At 37.3% G+C, this 20,763-nt stretch overlaps 1 protein-coding gene across 6 annotated transcripts in view; it reads right to left on the bottom strand.

The window, feature by feature from the left end:
* Nucleotides 1-20,763, bottom strand: part of fynb (FYN proto-oncogene, Src family tyrosine kinase b) — a 250,779-nt gene that overhangs the window by 61,774 nt on the left and 168,242 nt on the right. For 2 of the 6 annotated variants that reach the window (XM_028797586.2, XM_051925245.1), the window contains exon 1: nt 12,965-13,051. The exons of 3 other annotated variants lie outside the window; for them this stretch is intronic. In XM_028797586.2, coding sequence (XP_028653419.1) covers nt 12,965-13,008 — 44 coding nt within the window. In that variant the 5' untranslated portion in view covers nt 13,009-13,051. Of the gene's footprint in view, nt 1-12,964; nt 13,053-20,763 lie in introns of those variants that run through there. One more of the 6 variants, XM_028797587.2, reaches the window with a different exon arrangement.

Raw genomic sequence — 20,763 nt, 5'->3', positions numbered from 1 at the left:
TGTTGTCATTTCTACATGGTATGGCTGAAATGTGTTCAAATTCCATAAAGGTAAAGTCTGCAATGTGCACTTTAATGACGTCTGAAATGTTGATTGCAATTTTAAACCATGGAGCACAGGGGTAGTAAATCAATGAAAAATGTATCTTTGTCTCCAACATTATGGAGGGTACTGTATACACACACAAACACTATTTTACCTGATATAGAATATCACGCTAAATAGAACAGTTTTACTTCCAGATCACATATAAAATTATACCATATGTCAATTCAAATTGTCATCATAGCTTCCTTTCCATACGCTGTCACTTACAAGAAAACTCCACCCATGCCAGTCTCAATGAACACTGAAAATGAACTCTTCACTTGGAAATTATAATACCAATTTGTGATAAATAGTAATTTTGTCATAGATAAAGCTCTGAAAAACACAAGGCATGTCACATGTAATGCAGAACTTTGCTGCTTTGAAGTGGATATATTCTACAAGTTTTGTTTTTTGTTACATATTTCTACTGTTCCACAGGGAAAAAGACGATGTTGAAATGAATTTTTATCTCCATGATACTGAAATAATTCCTTAATCTACTGGCAAGAATTTGTTTAATATATTCTCATATGTTTAAAAAAATAACACTTTCCAAGGGTATAAGTAAAGTTGATTATTGGTTGAGTATTGGTTTTATACTCCTGAAAAACCTTACAGATATGGAAACCATAGACACTGAAGTATTGATTCCTTTTTACAACTTTAACTTTATATCAATCAAGTTAGATCGTCTTCTAGGTGTGTTGCTAAAGGCCACAATCAAATGCAGCACAGGGCTGATCCTAGGAACACTCAAATACATCCAATTAATACCAAAGAGTAGTAGCAAAAGGCAGTATGTAGAAACGGCAGGGATTTAGTCAGTGTGAGTTTATGATCCTAACTTACTGGGAACAATTGCAATCCCCTCTCTCCATCATGAATGGGGTTCAAATGCTCATCCAAGTGTCCCTGCACCAGGAAGATGTACATTGATCCATTCAGTGTAGTGCACATACAATACAGGAGATTTAAGGGCATCATAGACTGGTTATTTCTCAACTTCAAGTTTTGCTGCTACGTGGCAGGACTCTCAAGTATTTTTTTTTTTTTCTGCTGTGCATGACAACAAATAGGCAGGAGTAAACCACGGCAAAATGCAAAATGTATTACTCTTTTGTAATAGTCAATAAGCAAATCCATGGGATAGAAATCCAGAGATAGCGAGGGTTTACTGTATATGCTATATGACCAAGGGTGGATCTACCAACAGTGTGTCCTAGGTTGATGCTCAAGGGCCTGTAATGGAAAGGGAACTTTTAACCAAAAACCCTTCTTCTGTTCTATGAAACAATCAACTACCCAAGTTGAAATGACTAAGGGTTCCCCCCACCCCAACTCAATGAAATGGTTGAGTATGCAAGAGTAGAAATTACCAAGTGGGGACTACTCTGAAGTAGTCTAGTCACACACTAATTTAAGTTACCCAGGGGTCTGTGGGGGTCTTAATCCGGCCTTGAATATGACCCCTGTATTTACACTGGATGGATTCTTTGAATGCTAACAAGCTCAGGTGAACAGCAGCTTAAACATATGCAATAATTTTTACACTGGTAATCGGCATAAACCTCAATGTTCTAAAAAGCAATATATGTAAGAAAGAGGGGTCATTATTCTTTAATAATTTTTCAGTTTTTGGCTGGCAATGAAGATATAACCACATGGCAGTCCTTCTTAGCAATTCACGCAGGCACAATATTTTCTCAGAAAAGACATCCATCCATCCACTTCCGCTTATCCGAGGTCGGCTCGCGGGGGCAGAAGCTTGAGCAGAGATGCCCAGACTTCCCTCTCCCTGGCCACTTCTTCTAGCTCTTCCAGGAGAATCCCGAGGCGTTCCCAGGCCAGCCGGGAGACATAGTCCCTCCAGCATGTCCTGGGTCTTCCCCGGGGCCTTCTCCCGGTTGGACGTGCCTGGAACACCTCACCAGGGAGGCATCCTGATCAGATGCCCGAGCCACATCATCTGACTCCTCTCGATGCGGAGGAGCAGCGGCTCTACTCTGAGCCCCTCCCGGATGACTGAGCTTCTCACCCTATCTTTAAGGGAGAGCCCAGACACCCTGCGGAGAAAACTCATTTCAGCCGCTTGTATTCGCGATCTCGTTCTTTCGGTCACTAACCATAGCTCATGACCATAGGTGAGGGTAGGAACATAGATCGACTGGTAAATTGAGAGCTTTGACTTACAGCTCAGCTCCTTTTTCACCACAACAGACTGATGCAATTTAAAAGTGGATTCAATGTTAGTGAGAATTTTAACCTATCAATCTATCAATTTACCACCATATCTGAGGACTGAAATTCTGCATTATTTTATCATTATAAGGTTTTCAGAAGCAGATTCTGTACTTTGCAGTTTTTTTTTTAAATCAAAATTAATTAATGCCTTACTCTGTAGAAAATCAGGCATAGGAGGTCTGTAGCTCTGATTAAGCAACACATCCAGTTCTGTGATTACTGAAAGAGTGCAGAGAATATATATTGAAATATTAATATGATGCACAACTTGATTAATGGTTTAACATTATTGTGAAGAGGAAAAGAACCATAGAAAAGTTCTGCCTAATCTAAACCATATATTTATATCAGCCATTAGAGGTCGTCAACTATTTAAAACTTAGGTTACAAAGCTCAGAAAGCACTGCCAATGCATATTCTGAACTGTCACATTTCCAAAACCAGCTTAAAGGAGTGCCTCACAGATAATGTTTTATTTGATAAATATAATTTCAACTGCAGACTTAACATCAAAGATTGCTATACAACAGATCTGGCTAAATATATGTTACTTTCAGAATCAGGGATGGATGGATGGATGGATGGATGGATAGATACTTTATTAATCCCAATGGGAAATTCACATTATAAGGGATATAAAACAATTTATAGAAAAGCAGGAAGTAAAAACTCTTGCCGTAAAAGTGGTCACATTCTATATGCACAAATAAGCAAGTTGTTGTCTTTAGTATTCCATTGTGTACAAGCTAATGTAAGCATTCAACAAAAAAATCAATTTCAGAAAGGTATTTACATAAAAACAATGAATTGCATGACATCTAATAAATGTAGCTTCTTAAAAATACTAAGCAAAAGGTAAACTCTGAAATTTCCCAATAGTGACCACATGATACATTATATACCTTGGCAATAAGAACTGATATTCAGAGCACTTATCTGCTATATTACATATTTTTGTAATCAATTTAGAGGTTTCCCCGAGTAAAATGATTCAAGCCATATGTTTCCTGAAAGGATGGGTAGCATACAATTTATAAAGTAAGTGATTAATTACATTTTAATATGTTAATTTCTAAACTAGGTAAAAAGCTCAAGAGGACCCAAAAGTAAATTTATCATCACGTTAGGAAGTTTCTTAGTAATGCAGAAAAGTACAAATCTGCTGACAAGCTTTCTTCTGTTGGCTATTTGTGCCTTCTGTCTTTTGTTTACTGAGGTGTCAGTATCTACTCAAGAAGTTTATGATGTTATTTCCTGACACAGGTCACCTGCTCCTCCTGTAGTGTAGCTAGTGCCTTATAGCACTTAATCTGATTGTGATTTTTCATAGGATTGTGACTAAATCTAGATTATTAAAAATGTAAAAAGATAGTGTAGATATGAAAAACCTCGCCAACTTATAAAATATTTTTTCATTCAAAAGGCCAAAATCCAGAAACATTAAATCAAATTGTTTTACGCTTTGTTTAAATATTCCAGTTTCCAAGTGAAAAATGCACACAATTTTACAAATCAGATAAAAATAACCAATTCTATTTGACAAAGTGTCTTATTCAGAGACACCCATATTATGCCACTCTCATGTGCTATACTGGGTAATATTTTGCATTAAGGCCTAAAAGTTCAACATTGTTTTATTAGACCAAAATGTGTGTGTTTTTTTTTTTTAACATAACATTCTATAGGAGGATATCAAAAAGTGTAAAGCTAGGATTTGTGAAGAATCCGACACAAACTTAGAACAGTCTTCGGCATAAAGTACTGGATTGTCGATGGTCCCGCTGACCAGTCTTCCTGCTCAGTCATCCATTTTCTAGGGAAAAGGTGATGCATGCAAGAATCTGTCAGTTCCCTTATAACTGATTACATTGTAAGTGAAAGTTAAGGCTTTTGAAATCTATTTATATCCAGACAGCATTTAAAATGACAGCAAATAAAAGGTCTACTGCAACAATATACCTAATCAACCCTTCCTTTCCACGTTCCATTTTTAGAAATTTTTGAACATTTCACTTCAAGACTGTGTTAAATGTGTTTCAATATAAGTGAAAAGTGGTTATCACATATTATAAACTGTAAAGAATGTTTAATAATTTGGATCTCTTTAAGAGAATCAAGAAACTAATATATAGTAGGCACTATTTTTCACATTGTGCGAGTTTTAATGGATAGTTCATTTTGAATTGTTTACAGTTAATATAAGCCATTTTCTTTAAAATTGTGTAAATGTCTTCAGTTCTGTTTGCTAATACATTTTCCTTATAAACAAATGGCACTGATAAATTTCAGCAACATTACCAAATGGCTTCATCAATTACTGCATAAGGTATAGGTACAGTGTCATGTGGGGAGCTAAAGCAATATACAGTATGTTGGCTGGTGACTGTTTTTCTAGGACTTTAACCAGCAAATGCAAATCTTATGAGTTGTTTTATCTGTAAAGCTTGTAGCAGCTGCAGATGGAACACCATCTATTCCCCTGACAATGTGAACCACACTGCAGTAATTTGCATTACACAAGCTTCTAGAAATTAAACAAGCAGTGGCTTGTTGGAATAATGATGAAACATTAGAAAAAAAATAATTTTTCCAGTTAAAAAACTGACCTTTTGAACAATTAAGTTAAAATTAATTTATATATATATATATATATATATATATATATATATATATATATATATAAACACAAAAATAGTATTTACAAACTAACATGGGTGCCAGCATTGATGGAAAAAAATCCTTCCAGTGGCCCTATGGTCCTTTGTATTGCTGATCATTAAAATCAGTATTAACAAAGAATCAACTTATAAATACCTTATACTGTACAACCTTTTCTATATTACTTCACTGGAAAGAGTAATAAAATGTTATGTCACGTGTATAAAATAAATAAAAACCAGATCTGACACTTCTGAACTTCTCATCATGGCAGAAAGACATACACAGAAATCCCATTACCCTCTTGTGAATTCTTTGTCAAATTACGTGTAGGATTTTGAAATACAGAATTCATATAACAGTAGTAATAATTAACTCAATAGTTTAGTAATATTAAAATGTTTTATATTGTATAGAAATCATGATGGTCATAACATACAGCTCGATTGCTGAGAGACACGAGTCCAAGAAAGTGTCCACCTCTCGCTCATGTCATATCAAAAGACTTTTGTAACTTCAGCTTCAAAGATGTCGTCACAAATGGGTCATGTGATCATTTGTTATTTGCCCTAGGTAAGAACTGAATACAGCATTTTCTGTTTAAATGAGAGGTCATATATTATTCAGAAAGAAGGAATATATTTTTGATGCATTCGACCATTAAAGAATTACGGAGTGGCAAACCTAATAACGATCTTCTTTTTCAACACTCTTAACTATTTGTGGTGAACATAAACACCTAAGATTTGGTGTTGTTTTGTTGCACAATCAATTCTAATTTGAAGTAAAAATGTTAACTCCAGCACTAAAATGTTAACTTTTAATGAGGTTGTCTCAGTTTATTTTTCTCCTCTAGGTATTTATAGATAAAAAAAATCTAAATTAATATTAGCTTATATTCAAAGTTGGAATACACCGGTTTCTTTTATGATTTTTACTATTTATTATAACCTTTTTACTATTAGCGTTTACTCTTTGCACTCCTAGAAAGTACTTTAATGAATGTCTTTTGATCCGTGTCCCTGTCCTGCCTAGCTCTTAAGCTGTGCTGGTGTGTACAAGATTAAGTACTGATAGGATGCCTTTAATGCCTGATTTTACAAGCTCTTGTCTGCGGGGTCTTTTTTATCAGTAATTTACAAAGACAAGAACACCTCACTAATCTCGTACTCCTGTAACTAACCATGTACAGTATTTAAAAAGTGTAATCAACAGCTGTAATTCATTCACTGCTTTTGCTGTACTGCAGATGATTACATGTTTTAATAAAGGCATTTTCCTGTGTCCTGGATGGCTTTGTGACTTCACCTTTGGCACTGGAAATAACTGCAAAGTTTTGTAGAAAGAATGCAGGGGTTTTCTTGTGATGCTCTAACAAACAGACAAATTATAATTTTATATGCTTATATCTCTCTATTATAATAAATCCTGGGACGAGGCCCAATTTTCTCAGAGACACTTTCACATCCCGCAAGATGAGACTTTGTGCCAAGAGATTTAACCATGTCCGGAGCCAGAAATAAAAGAGTAGATGACAAAGTAGAACGTCGTAAAGAATTCCAAAACGCTGGCGCGATACACATGCAGAGCAAGTTAGAGATAATGAAAGTACTAAAATTCAAAAGTCTCAAAAAAATGATAGTAAAGATCGCATTAGCGCAAACTAATGGAAATTATTACTCGGCGAAATAACGGAACAGCGAAAAGAGATTGAATATATTGTTCGGATTTAAACTTTGTAGAAAGAATGCAGGGGTTTTCTTGTGATGCTCTAACAGACAAACAAATTATATTTTTATATGCTTATATCTCTCTATTATAATATATCCTGGGACGAGACCAGATTTTCTCAGAGACACTTTCACATCCCGTGAGATGAGACTTTGTGCCGAAAGAGTAGATGACAAAGTAGAACGAATTCCAAAACTTTGGAGCGATACACATGCAGAGCAGGTTAGAGATAATGAAAGCACTAAAATTTGAAAGTCTCAAAAAAATTATAGTTAAGATCGCATTAGCGCAAACAAACGGAAATTATTACTCGGTGAAATAACGGAACAGCGAAGAGTGATTGAATATATTGTTCAGATTTAAAGTTTACGTCAAGAGACTTGGTAACATGAATTAGACGATCTACATCAGAGAAAAGTATTGTTTCGTGCTAATGAAGAGGCGTATCCACGAGAATTAAAAGATTTGTTTGGTGAAAGTGAAGTCCACATACGCTGTCATGACTGGGTCACAGAGTTGCACAGATACACAAGAGATTTTAGAGATAAATGTTATTCAGACACTTCAAACAAACATAAGTCTCTTTCAGGAGTGAATCGAGCTCCATGTGTAGTCAGAGGGGACAGTTCTGTCTCTCAATTAAAAGAATAGAAAATCTTCCTCTTCATAGGGGTGCGCCTCAGGAGCGGGACCCCCAACAGGAGCAGAGGATGTCTTGGGGAGAAGAGAAACAAGGCAGTGAGACTAAAGAACAGCTGCTGTACAGGCTTATAAATGTTCGCAGCGCTGCGTGAGATGCAGATCATGTGGCACAGCAGCAACAGCAAGCCAGCAGCTGATCGAGCAAAGAGGAGGTTTAAAAAAAAAAAAAAAAAAAAAAAAAAAAAAAAAAAAAACTATTTGTTTCCCATTGTATCACCGTTTAAGAGGGGGTTTCAGAGGAGCGACCGCATCTCCTTGGGGTGCGTTAAACCCCCCTCTTCACAACGCAAGCGGCAGAGACACAAAGTGGCTGGCATGTAGGGCAAGCCTTGACAGGGATTACAGGGGTTGGCGAAGCCCCCGTCTACAACAACAAGATGTAAAATTGATAAATTTGAAATAAAGTGCCAGCTCTTCTGAGCAATGTCAATAACTATTGATCTGTTGCTGCCACCTAGCAGATTTATAGTTTGTATGAGGCAGGAGAATTTCAGCACGCAATTGTGGGACGCACAGCCATCTCTAGGGTTTACAGACAACAGACCGAAAAAGGGAAAATATTCAGTGAGCAGCAGTTCTCTTGCTGAAAATGCACACTTTTCAACCAACACACATCAATAGCAAGCCAAATGAACTAAACCCTGCTTTAGATTTGGGTTTTTATTTCGTTCACCGCAGAATTTGTTTTGTTTAGTTTATCACCAGTTGTATGTTCACCTGGGGTGCGGAGGGATGCAGTAATAAAGTATTATTATTAGATGTCTACGATTTTCATTTGTGTACATTTTTCACTGATGCATTTGTTTTGGTGTTTTTCATTAGTTGTATGTTTAAGCTTATTTATTTATTTTTTGGCAATTTGTTTATTTAATTTTATTAATATTGCTTTACCCCAAAAGCCTTAGCTAGACAGTAAAGTCTTAACAATGAATTTTACTTACTGAGTCTTACTTCAACTTTTCACAAGCAACAATGACATTACATTGCCCATGCAATAAATTTAACATTTTTAATTTTGGAGTTGTTTTGTCCCTGTAAATGTACTGTAGCGACCTCTTTGCAACACCTACAGTCATAGCCACAGCGGCAGGCACCAGGAATTGAGCTTTGCATGTCTTACATGAGCTTCTCAAAAATATCCTCCTGCTCCCTCTCCACGCCACATATCATGCCGTGTTGTTTTCCTTCTTTACACATCTTTCCACCCTGTTGGTCAGTGACACTCTTCTTGTGTACCTTTGATGTCTTCTGCTAGTTGCTTTCATTTGCATAAACTGGAGAGCCCTAAGCAGTCAAGTGGCACTGTGCCTGTCCTGAATTCATCTCCGAGCTGAGCCAAAATAAGGATGTGGCACTTTAGTATACTCTACTTGAATAAGTATTATTGACAAATACAAATATGTATCAGCTAATTTTCTTTTTTCTTTAACACTACCAAATTTCAGTCCAATCCAGTAAAGCTTTTTTGAGATTTTGAAATATTTAGCTTTTCTGGTTTGTGGTGTGTGTGTGTGTGTGTGTGTGTGTGTGTGTGTGTGTTGGGGATGGGTGGTGTTTACCACTAAATTTTGATACATTTCAAAATGTCCTTTTTTAGCAGATATGTACGGCCCTAGATGTACAATCCTGCCAAATTTCACATTTTTAACTAAATGGAAAATAGTGCTTTTGTTGATGCATTTTATATATAGATTTTAAGCAGTATTCTTCAGTTACTGGGGAGAAACTGTCAAAGAATACATTATGAATGCACAAAATTATCCCCAAAATTACAAGCCCCCTCAGTCCCCTGTTTTTACATGGGGGAATCCATGTATCTATCACACCAACAATTTTTAGCCTGGAGAATTAGCCATTGCTGTTAGCTTTTAGAGGTCAAGGCCATCATTGCACTGTGTAACAGGCCCCAAATGTCAAATGCTATTATATAAGGCAGTATGATTGCTTACTTTTTGCAGGTGAAGAGTGTTCACTTAGCAAGGTACTGGCATATTCTGTGACTGTTGCATGCCATTTGAATACGTCTTACAATTTATACCAAATAATTTTTCTTATGTTAAACTTTTATTAGCAGTCATAACACTGCAGTAATAATGTTACATAAATATCAAGAATTTCACCAAAACAAATGAAGAAAGCTTTCACAGTTACTTTAGTTTGAACGTATGAGTAAACTTTACATACACCAAATGATGTACAATAAGTTCCTACGGCAGTGTTTCTGTACATAAGCTGCAGAGACTATTTAATTGTATTCATTAGCAGTACAGAGGAAGTGGAAGTCAGCACTCCATGTGGGCTACAGTGTTTTCAAACTGACTGCACTTGCTGTGCTTATCTATACAGCAGTGTTCTGGTGGAACTGGCACGCAGCCGGAGGGTCACCAGGTTACCTGGCAGATCTGTGAAGAAACACTTTAGCACAAAGCTGCTGTTTTAGCAAGAGCAATAAAAAATTGCATTGCTGCGGCTCTAAAAAATGGTAGGTCCCATCCAATACAGCTTCCACAAAAGATCATTTTGGCTCCTTGAAACAGAACACAGCTCGTCCTTACTAAGAGCAAGCGTGGGATTCTAGAAACATTTTCGTTCTTTTGGGGCTCTAAATTTAAGCCAGTAAGGAAAGGACTGGGAAGTAAATTCAATATTTTTATTTATAAAAATCTAGAAAATTACAGGATATGATGTAGTAAAGCCCTCACATTTGTTTAGGATAAGAAAGCTTTTGCTGCTCTTATTTTAAACTTAAATGGACACTGATTAAACCCTATAGTTTCAAATGATACTAGTTTCGCCTATCATTATTCTCCCCTCCACCAAGAATTACCTGGGTTTTAAACATCCATATTCATTCCTGATAACTGTATTAACATATCTTATTTGATTTTCCCTCGTTCAATTTATATTTTTTTTATATATATATATATATATATATATATATATTTTCCTCATTCCATAATGTGCAACTATATTATTGCAACTATATTTAGCAGCAGTATTTCCTAAGTTTAAGTTTAAATTGTCCATATTGTATATCAATTTTAGATCCAGCCATTTCAGCTGTATAACTTCTGTTGTCATCAATGAAATAGACACATTTCTATACAATTAGTGCAGAATGAGCTTCCCTTCCCTTTCAAATACGGACTTTGCAGTGAAGCTAAATTTCACTGTGCCATTGTGTTAAGGCATCTGGAATTTCTTTAGTTTTTTTTAATATAGACTTGGTTACACTTTATGGAGTGGTGTTCTGGCTGGCGATGCTTGCTCTCTCAATCTTGATGCCACGCGGCACAGCAAGTACCCATTTTTTTTCCACTATTGCAAAGATGGACTGCTGTGTGGAGCTCCGATCTGGCTTGGTGCCAGTCTCTCTGAATCTTTCAGAGTTAAGGAAAAAAAAATAAAAGATTGTGACAGAAATTTTAAGGGCGTGCAGAGCAGAATTAAATAATTTTTTGGAGAGCTAACAGGGGAGAGTTTGGTCATTACTGAGAAATAAAATATGTACAAAACGTTTTGCTTGTTTTACCACACTACTAACTTAATTAATATTTTACTGTGAACATGGTACAATGTCTCCTTGCTAGTGCCTTCTACAGAAATATACATGTAGCCACAAAACCTTTTCAACTTACATTGGCATAAAAAAATAAAAAACATTTGTACAATGGAATATTCAGGCTTCAACTGTTGATTGACAAATTGCTGCTAATAGTAATCTCAACAACCACATCTCTGCAAGTTATGGATGATGCTCAAGACCTCAGAAGCTGCAATATTCTACCAATTTCTTTTCTGAGTTGTTTCTTTTAGAGATATTGAAAAAAAACTCTTGATTTAAAAGCAGATCCATAATAGTGGTATATAGAGGTAGAATATAAATGCTAAGGCTAGTGCACTGTTAAGGCGAAAAGAAAATGAACAGACAGGAGGAGGGCTGACATAGTTAGTTTAAGATTAAAATATCAAACAAAGCATGTGTTGTGGTTAAATCAGTGACAGGAAGGTCAGACAAAAGACTCAAGTTCCAATAGCAAAACTAAATTCCAAAACGTTAAAAGCAGATGAAGGCTCACCACTTGCGTTAAAAAATGAATTTCTCAAGAAAGAAGAATCTTGGAGAAAGAAAAACAGTATTCAATTACAGCTTATATCACACCATTCATAACTGGAATGAAGTATGTAAAAAGTTCATCATTCCAAAAGTACACATTTCATTATAGGCCTCAGTGCAAAACATTGAGTTTAAATGACTGAGGAAAGAGACATCATCATCATGAAAGAAGCAACTTTCAGTAAAAGAATGCTGCAATGAAGGTGACAACTAAATAACACCAAGTATGTGAGTATCAAAATATAGTAGGTAAATCCATCATTTTCAAAATGTGTAGCAAGTCATTTGTACACATGGAACTGGGGTTCAGTCATTTCTTAGTTAAGCAACTGTTTAATGAAAGAATGAAGACTGGCTTTGTTCTTACTAGGCCTATTCCTCTGCAGTGCAAAGACTTTCCAATCCATCGATCCATAACCAAACCCCTTAGTCCAATTCAAAGCACAGGGCATGAACAAACCCTGGAAAAAGTAGCTAGCTCATTACAGTTCACTCACACGCACAGATGCGCTCTCTCATGCAAGGTTAATCAGAGTTGCCAATTAACCTAACGAAGGTGTGTGGAATAGCGGGTTCGTGGCTGGGAAATATAGTCCTGTGTTTTTAAATAAATAATTGAATCACTGGCTCGATCTCCATGGGCGTGTGTGCTCACACAGCTGCGGGAGGTCAGTGAGGTAATTGAGACGGGACGTACCTACATGTGAAGGTGAAATCCATCTTGATTGCTTCATCTGCTTTCTGCAGTGTGCGATTGAGATGTTGCGCCCACAGAGGGGAGCCAGCATGAAGTAAGGGACATGAAAAGAAAGGAAGGAGGTTAAAGTAAGGGGAGAGAAGTAGGCAGGAAGGTGAAAGAGAAAGCTGGTGCAAGAACAAGCTTAAGTGTGAGAGGAGGCAGGCAGCCATGAGAAGTAGTCCTGGAGAGATCGTGCAGCTGATGCTCAGGGCTGCTGGTGTTGATCACTCTGGCTAAGCATCTCAGGGAGCTGTAGTGATCAGGAGGTGTGCTGCTTGCCACTTACAGAAAGTCTGGGAAGGCCGAGGGATCGGCTAAAGTAGTTTCGAATTGTGAGCCTTTACTGAGGTCCATGGACAGTAAGGACCTGATCCGGGGTCTGGATTGGGAGCCCTGCCTGGAGCCATATTAACAGCAGGGACCCGGACCTGCAGTCAGAAGAAGGTTGTGTCTGTCAGATGGGCATCTCCTTTGTGGCAGACTTCGAAAGAGGTGAGCAGGGGAGAGGTCAGTCTTTACAGGGTTTTTTAATTAATCATCACTATTTATTGGATTGATTATTTTTAACCTTCATGAGCATGTTATTTTAAAAGGATTATTTCATTACTGAATGTCTGAACACTGCACTATTGGACACTTTTGTTTTTGACTTTGTTTTAATAAAAGCATTTTGCACTTACACCTACCTCTTGCTATGTTTGTGTGTTGTGTCCTTATTTGCTAGGCTCATCCCTCATTTACATCATCGGTGGTAGCGGGTTCAAGAGTGGAAGGACTCGGTAGCATGGAGCAATCACAAGGTGTCTTTGGAGAATGGGAAGAAAAAGGAGTAGCCACAGAAAAATCCACGGAAACACAAGAAGACTATGCAAAGTACTGTCACCATACCAAAATTTAACCCAGTACTCAAAGCTGCAGTACTAAACGCTTTCTTTGAAAACAAATTAACTATGACAAAATTACATTTAACATATAGACATTTTTCTCCTATATACATGCACTGGAATCAAGAGATAACAGAAGGTACACAAAAATGTGAAAACATACAGCATATTCTTTTCATATTTCACATTATGTGTAGAAAAGGGAACGTATTGCAAATTACGAAAACATTGTACTAAGTTTTTACAATAACAGGATTACATTAAACCCATACCAGTGTGTCAAAGGTACTTCAAGTACTATGTCTCAAGTGCTAAATTACTGAGAAGTTGCTGATAATGAAGGAAAGGTAGTTTAATTTATACTAACAATTTGTGTAAAAAGATATTTCAATTACTTAGCATTTCTGAATTGTTTGGAAAAACAGTTTAATCTATCTTGTTCAAAGTAATATGAACATACAGTATTTAATGTAAGTCATTTTATTTTTGGTGGAGAGCAATGACTGAGGCCAGTAAAAAGAAAATCTGCAAAACTTACATCACTGTTCTAGTGACACCATTATGCCATAACATCTTATCATCAGACAGTCAGAATACTTAGGAAAAATTGCACCAGCACGGCTACAAGTGACAGAGAGAAGGTCAATCATCCATGCAGTTGAAAAGATCTGTCCTAAGGCTATTTCTAATCTTTAGCTGGCAACATGATTTTGCACTCTGGTCTTAATGGGACAATACTGTTGTATCATGGGATTAGCCTTACAATGTTTGCATATTTTTAAGCCTCAATTTCACTAAAATGATTTGTTTTTATCATTAATTGTTACCACCTTTTTGATGTAAAAGATAAGAAGAATGAAAAGAGTAACAAAAAAAGAAAAACAGGAAATAACTTACAACCAAAACCTACAGGCATGCATGGTATTTTATTTAAAAGGTTTTTAAATTCATCTATGCAAACATCCATCCAGCATCTACACCATCTTTTTTAGGGCACTGTAAACACACCACATATATTCACAGGAGACAAATGTAATTCTTTAGTGAATCTAAGAATAAAGTTGTTCTTTATACTGTTTTCCATCACAGCAATGACTAGCACTTTTTCCTACCTATACATTTTAATAGGGCTAATACCCCTTTGGGTGTGTGCATGACACTGTCCAGGGCTGGCTCCCACTTTGTACCCAGTGCTCTCAGGGTAGGCATCAATTGCCTGGATGCCTAAAAATTGGCCACACTAGTTAGGAAATGGATGTATGTTTTTGTATTGTACTATACTGATCTATATTTGTGTCTGTGCATAAACAGATAGTCGTAAAACTACTTAAGAATAAAACAAACAAATGACACATGGCAGGGGACAGGTCTGGTAGTGTCCAAATCTAAAAATGCAAAACCAAATGGGTAATCAGAGGGAATGTCAAGTTTTCATTCTGATAAACAGCAACTTGGGAGTTATATGCTATATTTATTTAACAAAAGGCCTAGAAATAAAAAGTGGGCACTGTGCTGAGGATCAGGTCATCGGGCATTAACAGAAAACCAACGGAACTCCAACAAAACAGTGTAAGACAATACAGTTGGGGTGTCCAACTCTGATCCTGAAGTGCTACCTTGGATTCAGGTTTTAATTCTAATCATTTACGCAATTAATGACCGGTTTTAGCTGCTAATTGACTTTTGTCTTAACTTCAAATGACTTGCTTTTGAAGACTCGCTCTATTTTTCTTAATTAGCATTCAAACAATAATGAGATACAAAATAACCAGCAAATAACCAGCTAACCTGTGTCCATCATGTAATATATGAAAATAAAGAAAGGTGGAATTCTTGGTAATATGGATTCTGTTCGGGTCCACAAAATATTTCGATGGTGCTCTAAAAAAAAAAAAAAATCAAAACAGTTTTGGAAATGTCTGGTGTGTTATGTGGAATTAAATAACAGTTTTAGTTAACAAAATGAACTAGCTTCTAAACTGGTTCAAGTCAAATTGGTTGAAGTTTGAGGCCCAAGTTAGCTAATCTATTGGCTCATTTTTTTGCTTGGCTGCCATTTCAGGAAAAAAAGAATTCAGAGGACAGAGTCTTAAAACACAGCAATTAAAATGAAGGGAAAAAGTCAATTAACAGCAGGGATTGGTTACTGATGAAGAAAGTGGCAGGAAGGAAAACCTCCAGGATCAGACTTAAGACACCCCTGCAATAGAGGGTTTCCACAGGAGAAGGTGGGATGGGGCTTGCAGCATTATGACAGGCAGCATGGAGGCTACAAATGGTGTCATAAAAAGACCACTAGAGTGAGCTATAGCAGGACAGTCCCTGGATATTCAACACACACCCCAGATCACAGACCTTTGTATTCCTCCAAAAGTAATGCCTGGCTTGGGTTTAAAAGCTGTTCACTGCTAGTGATACAATGAGCTTTGAGTTCAGGGACAAGTTGGGATATGTAGTCAGCTGGCAGCAAGGCAGTGAGGTCAGAGATTATTAGAGACACAGATGTTAGTTAGAGTGTAAGTGATGAGGCCATTGTGCTTGAAGAGTGGGAAAGTTGGCATGCCCCCCTGTTAGTGAATGGACACTGTCATCAGGCCTAGTGTGGAAGATAAAAGTTGCTGTTCATTACAACCTATTAATTTTTTGTGTATCTTAATCTTAGGCCAGGGTAAAGTTTGTGACATTTTTGGACCCAAGGAATTCAACAAGACAATTTATTTCTTGATCAGGGGCTTCTCCGAATAGTTACTGCTGTTTTCTGTGCCTTTTTTGGGAGAGTTTGCATGGTCGTTATCATGGCAATGTTTCCTAGTATGCACCGGAAGCTGGCAAAAGATGATTTCATCAGTGTGACCATATAAAGGTCACCGCATAAATTTCAGGCTTATTGTTATTTTAACTTTGATTTTTGGTTATGAATTAGACTATGCAGAATCTCTTTCTGATTTCTTGTATCAACTCTTGCGGGTTTTTTGACCATGTTCTTTTTTCCTGGTCAATGCTCATAAAATGTTTACTGACTACCTTCTTCACTCAGTACAGGTTTTCATCCTCCTGTTTATTGATACGTTGCATTGCCTTTATGAATATCCCTCCTTATTTTACTTAATAAACCATTTTTGTTTACAAAACTGAATACTGCACTTGTTTTCCCCCATGATCTTAATAGAAATACCTTTTTAATTTGTGTACAGTACTCAAGTTTTTTGTAGGTGGTTTAATTTATTGTACCTCACTTGTAAAGGGCTGTATGATGAACAGTAGCAGTAGAAATGAATACACAAGTGTACAATATAAAACTAAACAGAACTGGGAAATAAAAAACAAAAATCATCTTAGTTGACTTAAAATGTTACTTTATAATTTATGTTAAAGAAGTATGATATTTACTTTATGTATAAATTCCATCGTGAACACTGGAGCATGAAGTAATGCTTAGAATAACTTCTGCAAATCTAAACTCAATACAGATGTTTTTCTGGGTAACATAATGCTTGGACTTGGAGTCTGTACTCGATAATCATTGGGCCATTCCTAAAATGTTTTGTTCCATATAGTAGTGGTATTAAATGACATGACACTCAGTTGCTGCAAGCTAAGTTCCCTGAAGAGCTAAAATTACCAAGCTCCAAGAACTCATTGTGAGTAAACATCTGTAAAATGTCATTTTGTGTTCAAATTTCTTTACGGACCAGAGCATTAACGAAAAACGTTATATAAATGGCATCACACTCCTCATTGCAATGTATGTTTATATAACAAAAAATAAAAAATCCACATATATATACATACACACACACACACACACACATACACACATACATACATACATATATATATATATATATATATATATCCACACATACACACATACATATACATACATACATATACATACATACATACATACACACATACATACATACATACATACACATACATACATACATACACACATATATATATATATATATATATATATATATATATATATATATATATATATATATATACACATACATATATATACATACATATATACACATACAGTTTATACACATATACACATACATACATACATGCATATATATATATATATACACACACATACTGTATATACAGTACTGTGCAAAAGTTTTAGGTGTGAAAAAATGCTGTAAACAAAGAATACTTTCAAAAATGGAAGTGTTAATCATTTATTTTCATCAATCAACAAAATGCAGTGAATGAACAAGAGAAATCTAAAATTAATATTTGGTGTGACCACCCTTTGCCTTCAAAACTGCATCAATTCTTCTAGGTACACTTGCACACAGTTTTTGAAAGAACTCGGCTGGTAAATTGTTCCAAACATCTTGGAGAACTAACCATAGATCTTCTGTGGATGTAGGCTTCCTCACATCCTTCTGTCTCTTCATGTAATCCCAGATACATTCGATGATGTTGAGATCAGGGCTCTGTGGGGGCCATACCATCACTTCCAGGACTTCTTGTTCTTATTTATGCTGAAGATAGTTCTTAATGACTTTGGCTATATGTTTGGGGTCGTTGTCCTGCTGCAGAATAAATTTGGGGCCAATCATACGCCTCTGTGATGGTATTGCATGATGGATAAGTATCTGCCTGTATTTCTCAGCATTGAGAACACCATTAATCCTGACCAAATCTCCAACTCCATTTGCAGAAATGCAGCCCTAAACGTTCAAGGAACCTCCACCATGCTTCACTGTTGCCTGCACACACTCATTATTGTACCGCTCTCCACCCATTCGACGAACAAACTGCCTTCTGCTACAGCCAAATATTTCAAATTTTGACTCATTAGTCCAGAGCACCTGCTGCCATTTTTCTGCACCCCAGTTCCTATGTTTTCGTGCATACTTGAGTCGCTTGGCCTTGTTTCCACGTCGGAGGTATAACTTTTTGGCTGCAACTCTTCCATGAAGACCACTTCTAGCCAGACTTCTCCGGACAGTAGATGGGTGCACCTGGGTCTCACTGGTTTCTGCCAGTTCTGAGCTGATGGCACTGCTGGACATCTTCCCATTTCGAAGGGTAACAAGCTTGATGTGTCTTTCATCTGCTGCACTAAGTTTCCTTTGCCGACCACTGCGTCTACTATCCTCAACGTTGCCCGTTTCTTTGTGCTTCTTCAAAAGAGCTTGAACAGCACATCTTGAAACCCCAGTCTGCTTTGAAACCTTTGTCTGGGAGAGACCTTGCTGATGCAGTATAACTACCTTGTATCTTGTTGCTGTGCTCAATCTTGCCATGACATGAAACTGTCTTCCACAACCTCACCTTGGTAGCAGAGTTTGGCTGTTCCTCACACAGTTTTAAGCCTCCTACACAGCTGTTTCTGTTTCAGTTAATGACTGTGTTTCAACCTACGTGTGACATTGATGATCATTAGCACCTGTTTGGTATAATTGGTTGATCACACACCCGACTAGAATCCTACAAAATCCCTGACTTTGTGCAAGTGTACCTATAAGAATTGATGCTGGTTTGAAGGCAAAAGGTAGTAACACCAAATAATGATTTGATTTAGATTTTTCTTTTCTTCGCTCACTTTGCATTGTGCAAATTGAACACCAAATAATGATTTGATTTAGATTTTTCTTTTCTTCGCTCACTTTGCATTGTGCAAATTGATAACAATAAACAATCATTTATATTTCTGAAAGCATTCTTTGTTTACAGCATTTTTTCACACCAGCCTAAAACTTTGCACAGTACAGTATACACAGTGTACACAGTAGCTGAAATAGTCATGTTTCTTCAGGGGCATCATCAGAAGACATAAAGCTGTACACTACTAAAGAAAACTGATTGAGTTTCACATACAAATTCTTTAGCTCTTTGCTAACACAGGCTGAAGCACTGAAATTCTGAATGGCAGAATGTCACATATATTTCTGAGATACAGTGCATCCGGAAAGTATTCACAGCGCATCACTTTTTCCACATTTTGTTATGTTATAGCCTTATTCCAAAATGGATTAAATTCATTTTTTTCCTCAGAATTCTACACACAACACCCCATAATGGCAACGTGAAAAAAGTTTACTTGAGGTTTTTGCCAATTTATTAAAAATAAAAAAAAAAACTGAGAAATCCCATGTACATAAGTATTCACAGCCTTTGCTCAATACTTTGTCGATGCACCTTTGGCAGCAATTACAGCCTCAAGTCTTTTGAATATGATGCCACAAGCTTGGCACACCTATCCTTGGGCAGTTTCGCCCATTCCTCTTTGCAGCACCACTCAAGCTCCATCAGGTTGGATGGGAAGCGTCGGTGCACAGCCATTTTAAGATCTCTCCAGAGATGTTCAATCAGATTCAAGTCTGGGCTCTGGCTGGGCCACTCAAGGACATTCAAAGAGTTGTCCTGAATCCACTCCTTTGATATCTTGGCTGTGTGCTTAGGGTCAATATCCTGCTGAAAGATGAACCGTCGCCCCAGTCTGTGGTCAAGAGCGCTCTGGAGCAGGTTTTCATCCAGGATGTCTCTGTACATTGCTGCAGTCATCTTTCCCTTTATCCCGACTAGTCTCCCAGTTCCCGCCGCTGAAAAACATCCCCACCGCATGATGCTGCCACCACCATGCTTCACTGTAGGGATGGTATTGATTGGCCTGGTGATGAGCGGTGCCTGGTTTCCTCCAAATGCGACGCCTGGCATTCACACCAAAGAGTTCAATCTTTGTCTCATTAGACCAGAGAATTTTCTTTCTCATGGTGTGAGAGTCCTTCAGGTGCCTTTTGATAAACTCCAGGCGGGTTGCCATGTGCCTTTTACTAAGGAGTGGTTTCCGTCTGGCCACTCTATCATACAGGCCTGATTGGTGGATTGCTGCAGAGATGGTTGTCCTTCTGGAAGGTTCTCCTCTCTCCACAGAGGACCTCTGGAGCTCTGACAGAGTGACCATCGGGTTCTTGGTCACCTCCCTGACTAAAGCCCTTCTCCCCCAATCACTCGGTTTAGATGGCCGGCCAGCTCTAGGAAGAGTCCTGGTGGTTTCAAACTTCTTCCACTTATGGATGATGGAGGCCACTGTGCTCATTGGGACCTTCAAAGCAGCAGAAATTTTTCTGTAACCTTCCCAAGATTTGTGTCTCGGGACAATCCTGTCTCGGAGGTCTATAGACAATTCCTTTGACTTCATGCTTGGTTTGTGCTCTGATATGAACTGTTAACTGTGGGACCTTATATAGACAGGTGTGTGCCTTTCCAAATCATGTCCAATCAACTGAATTTACCACAGGTGGACTCCAATTAAGCTGCAGAAACATCTCAAGGATGGTCTGGGGAAAGAGGATGCACCTGAGCTCAATTTTGAGCTTCATGGCAAAGGCTGTGAATACATCACAAGTACATGCGATTTCTCAGTTTTTTTATTTTTAATAAATTTGCAAAAACCTCAAGTAAACTTTTTTCACGTTGTCATTATGGGGTGTTGTGTGTAGAATTCTGAGGAAAAAAATTAATTTAATCCATTTTGGAATAAGGCTGTAACATAACAAAATGTGGAAAAAGTAATGCGTTGTGAATACTTTCCGGATACACTGTACAGGATGTGTCTTTCCATATCTAAA

The sequence above is a fragment of the Erpetoichthys calabaricus genome, chromosome 3, assembly GCF_900747795.2.
Source record: "Erpetoichthys calabaricus chromosome 3, fErpCal1.3, whole genome shotgun sequence".
NCBI classification, from domain to species: domain Eukaryota; kingdom Metazoa; phylum Chordata; class Cladistia; order Polypteriformes; family Polypteridae; genus Erpetoichthys; species Erpetoichthys calabaricus.
The sequence above is the reverse complement of the archived record's forward strand: the minus strand, read 5'-3'. Positions and strand labels throughout refer to the sequence as shown.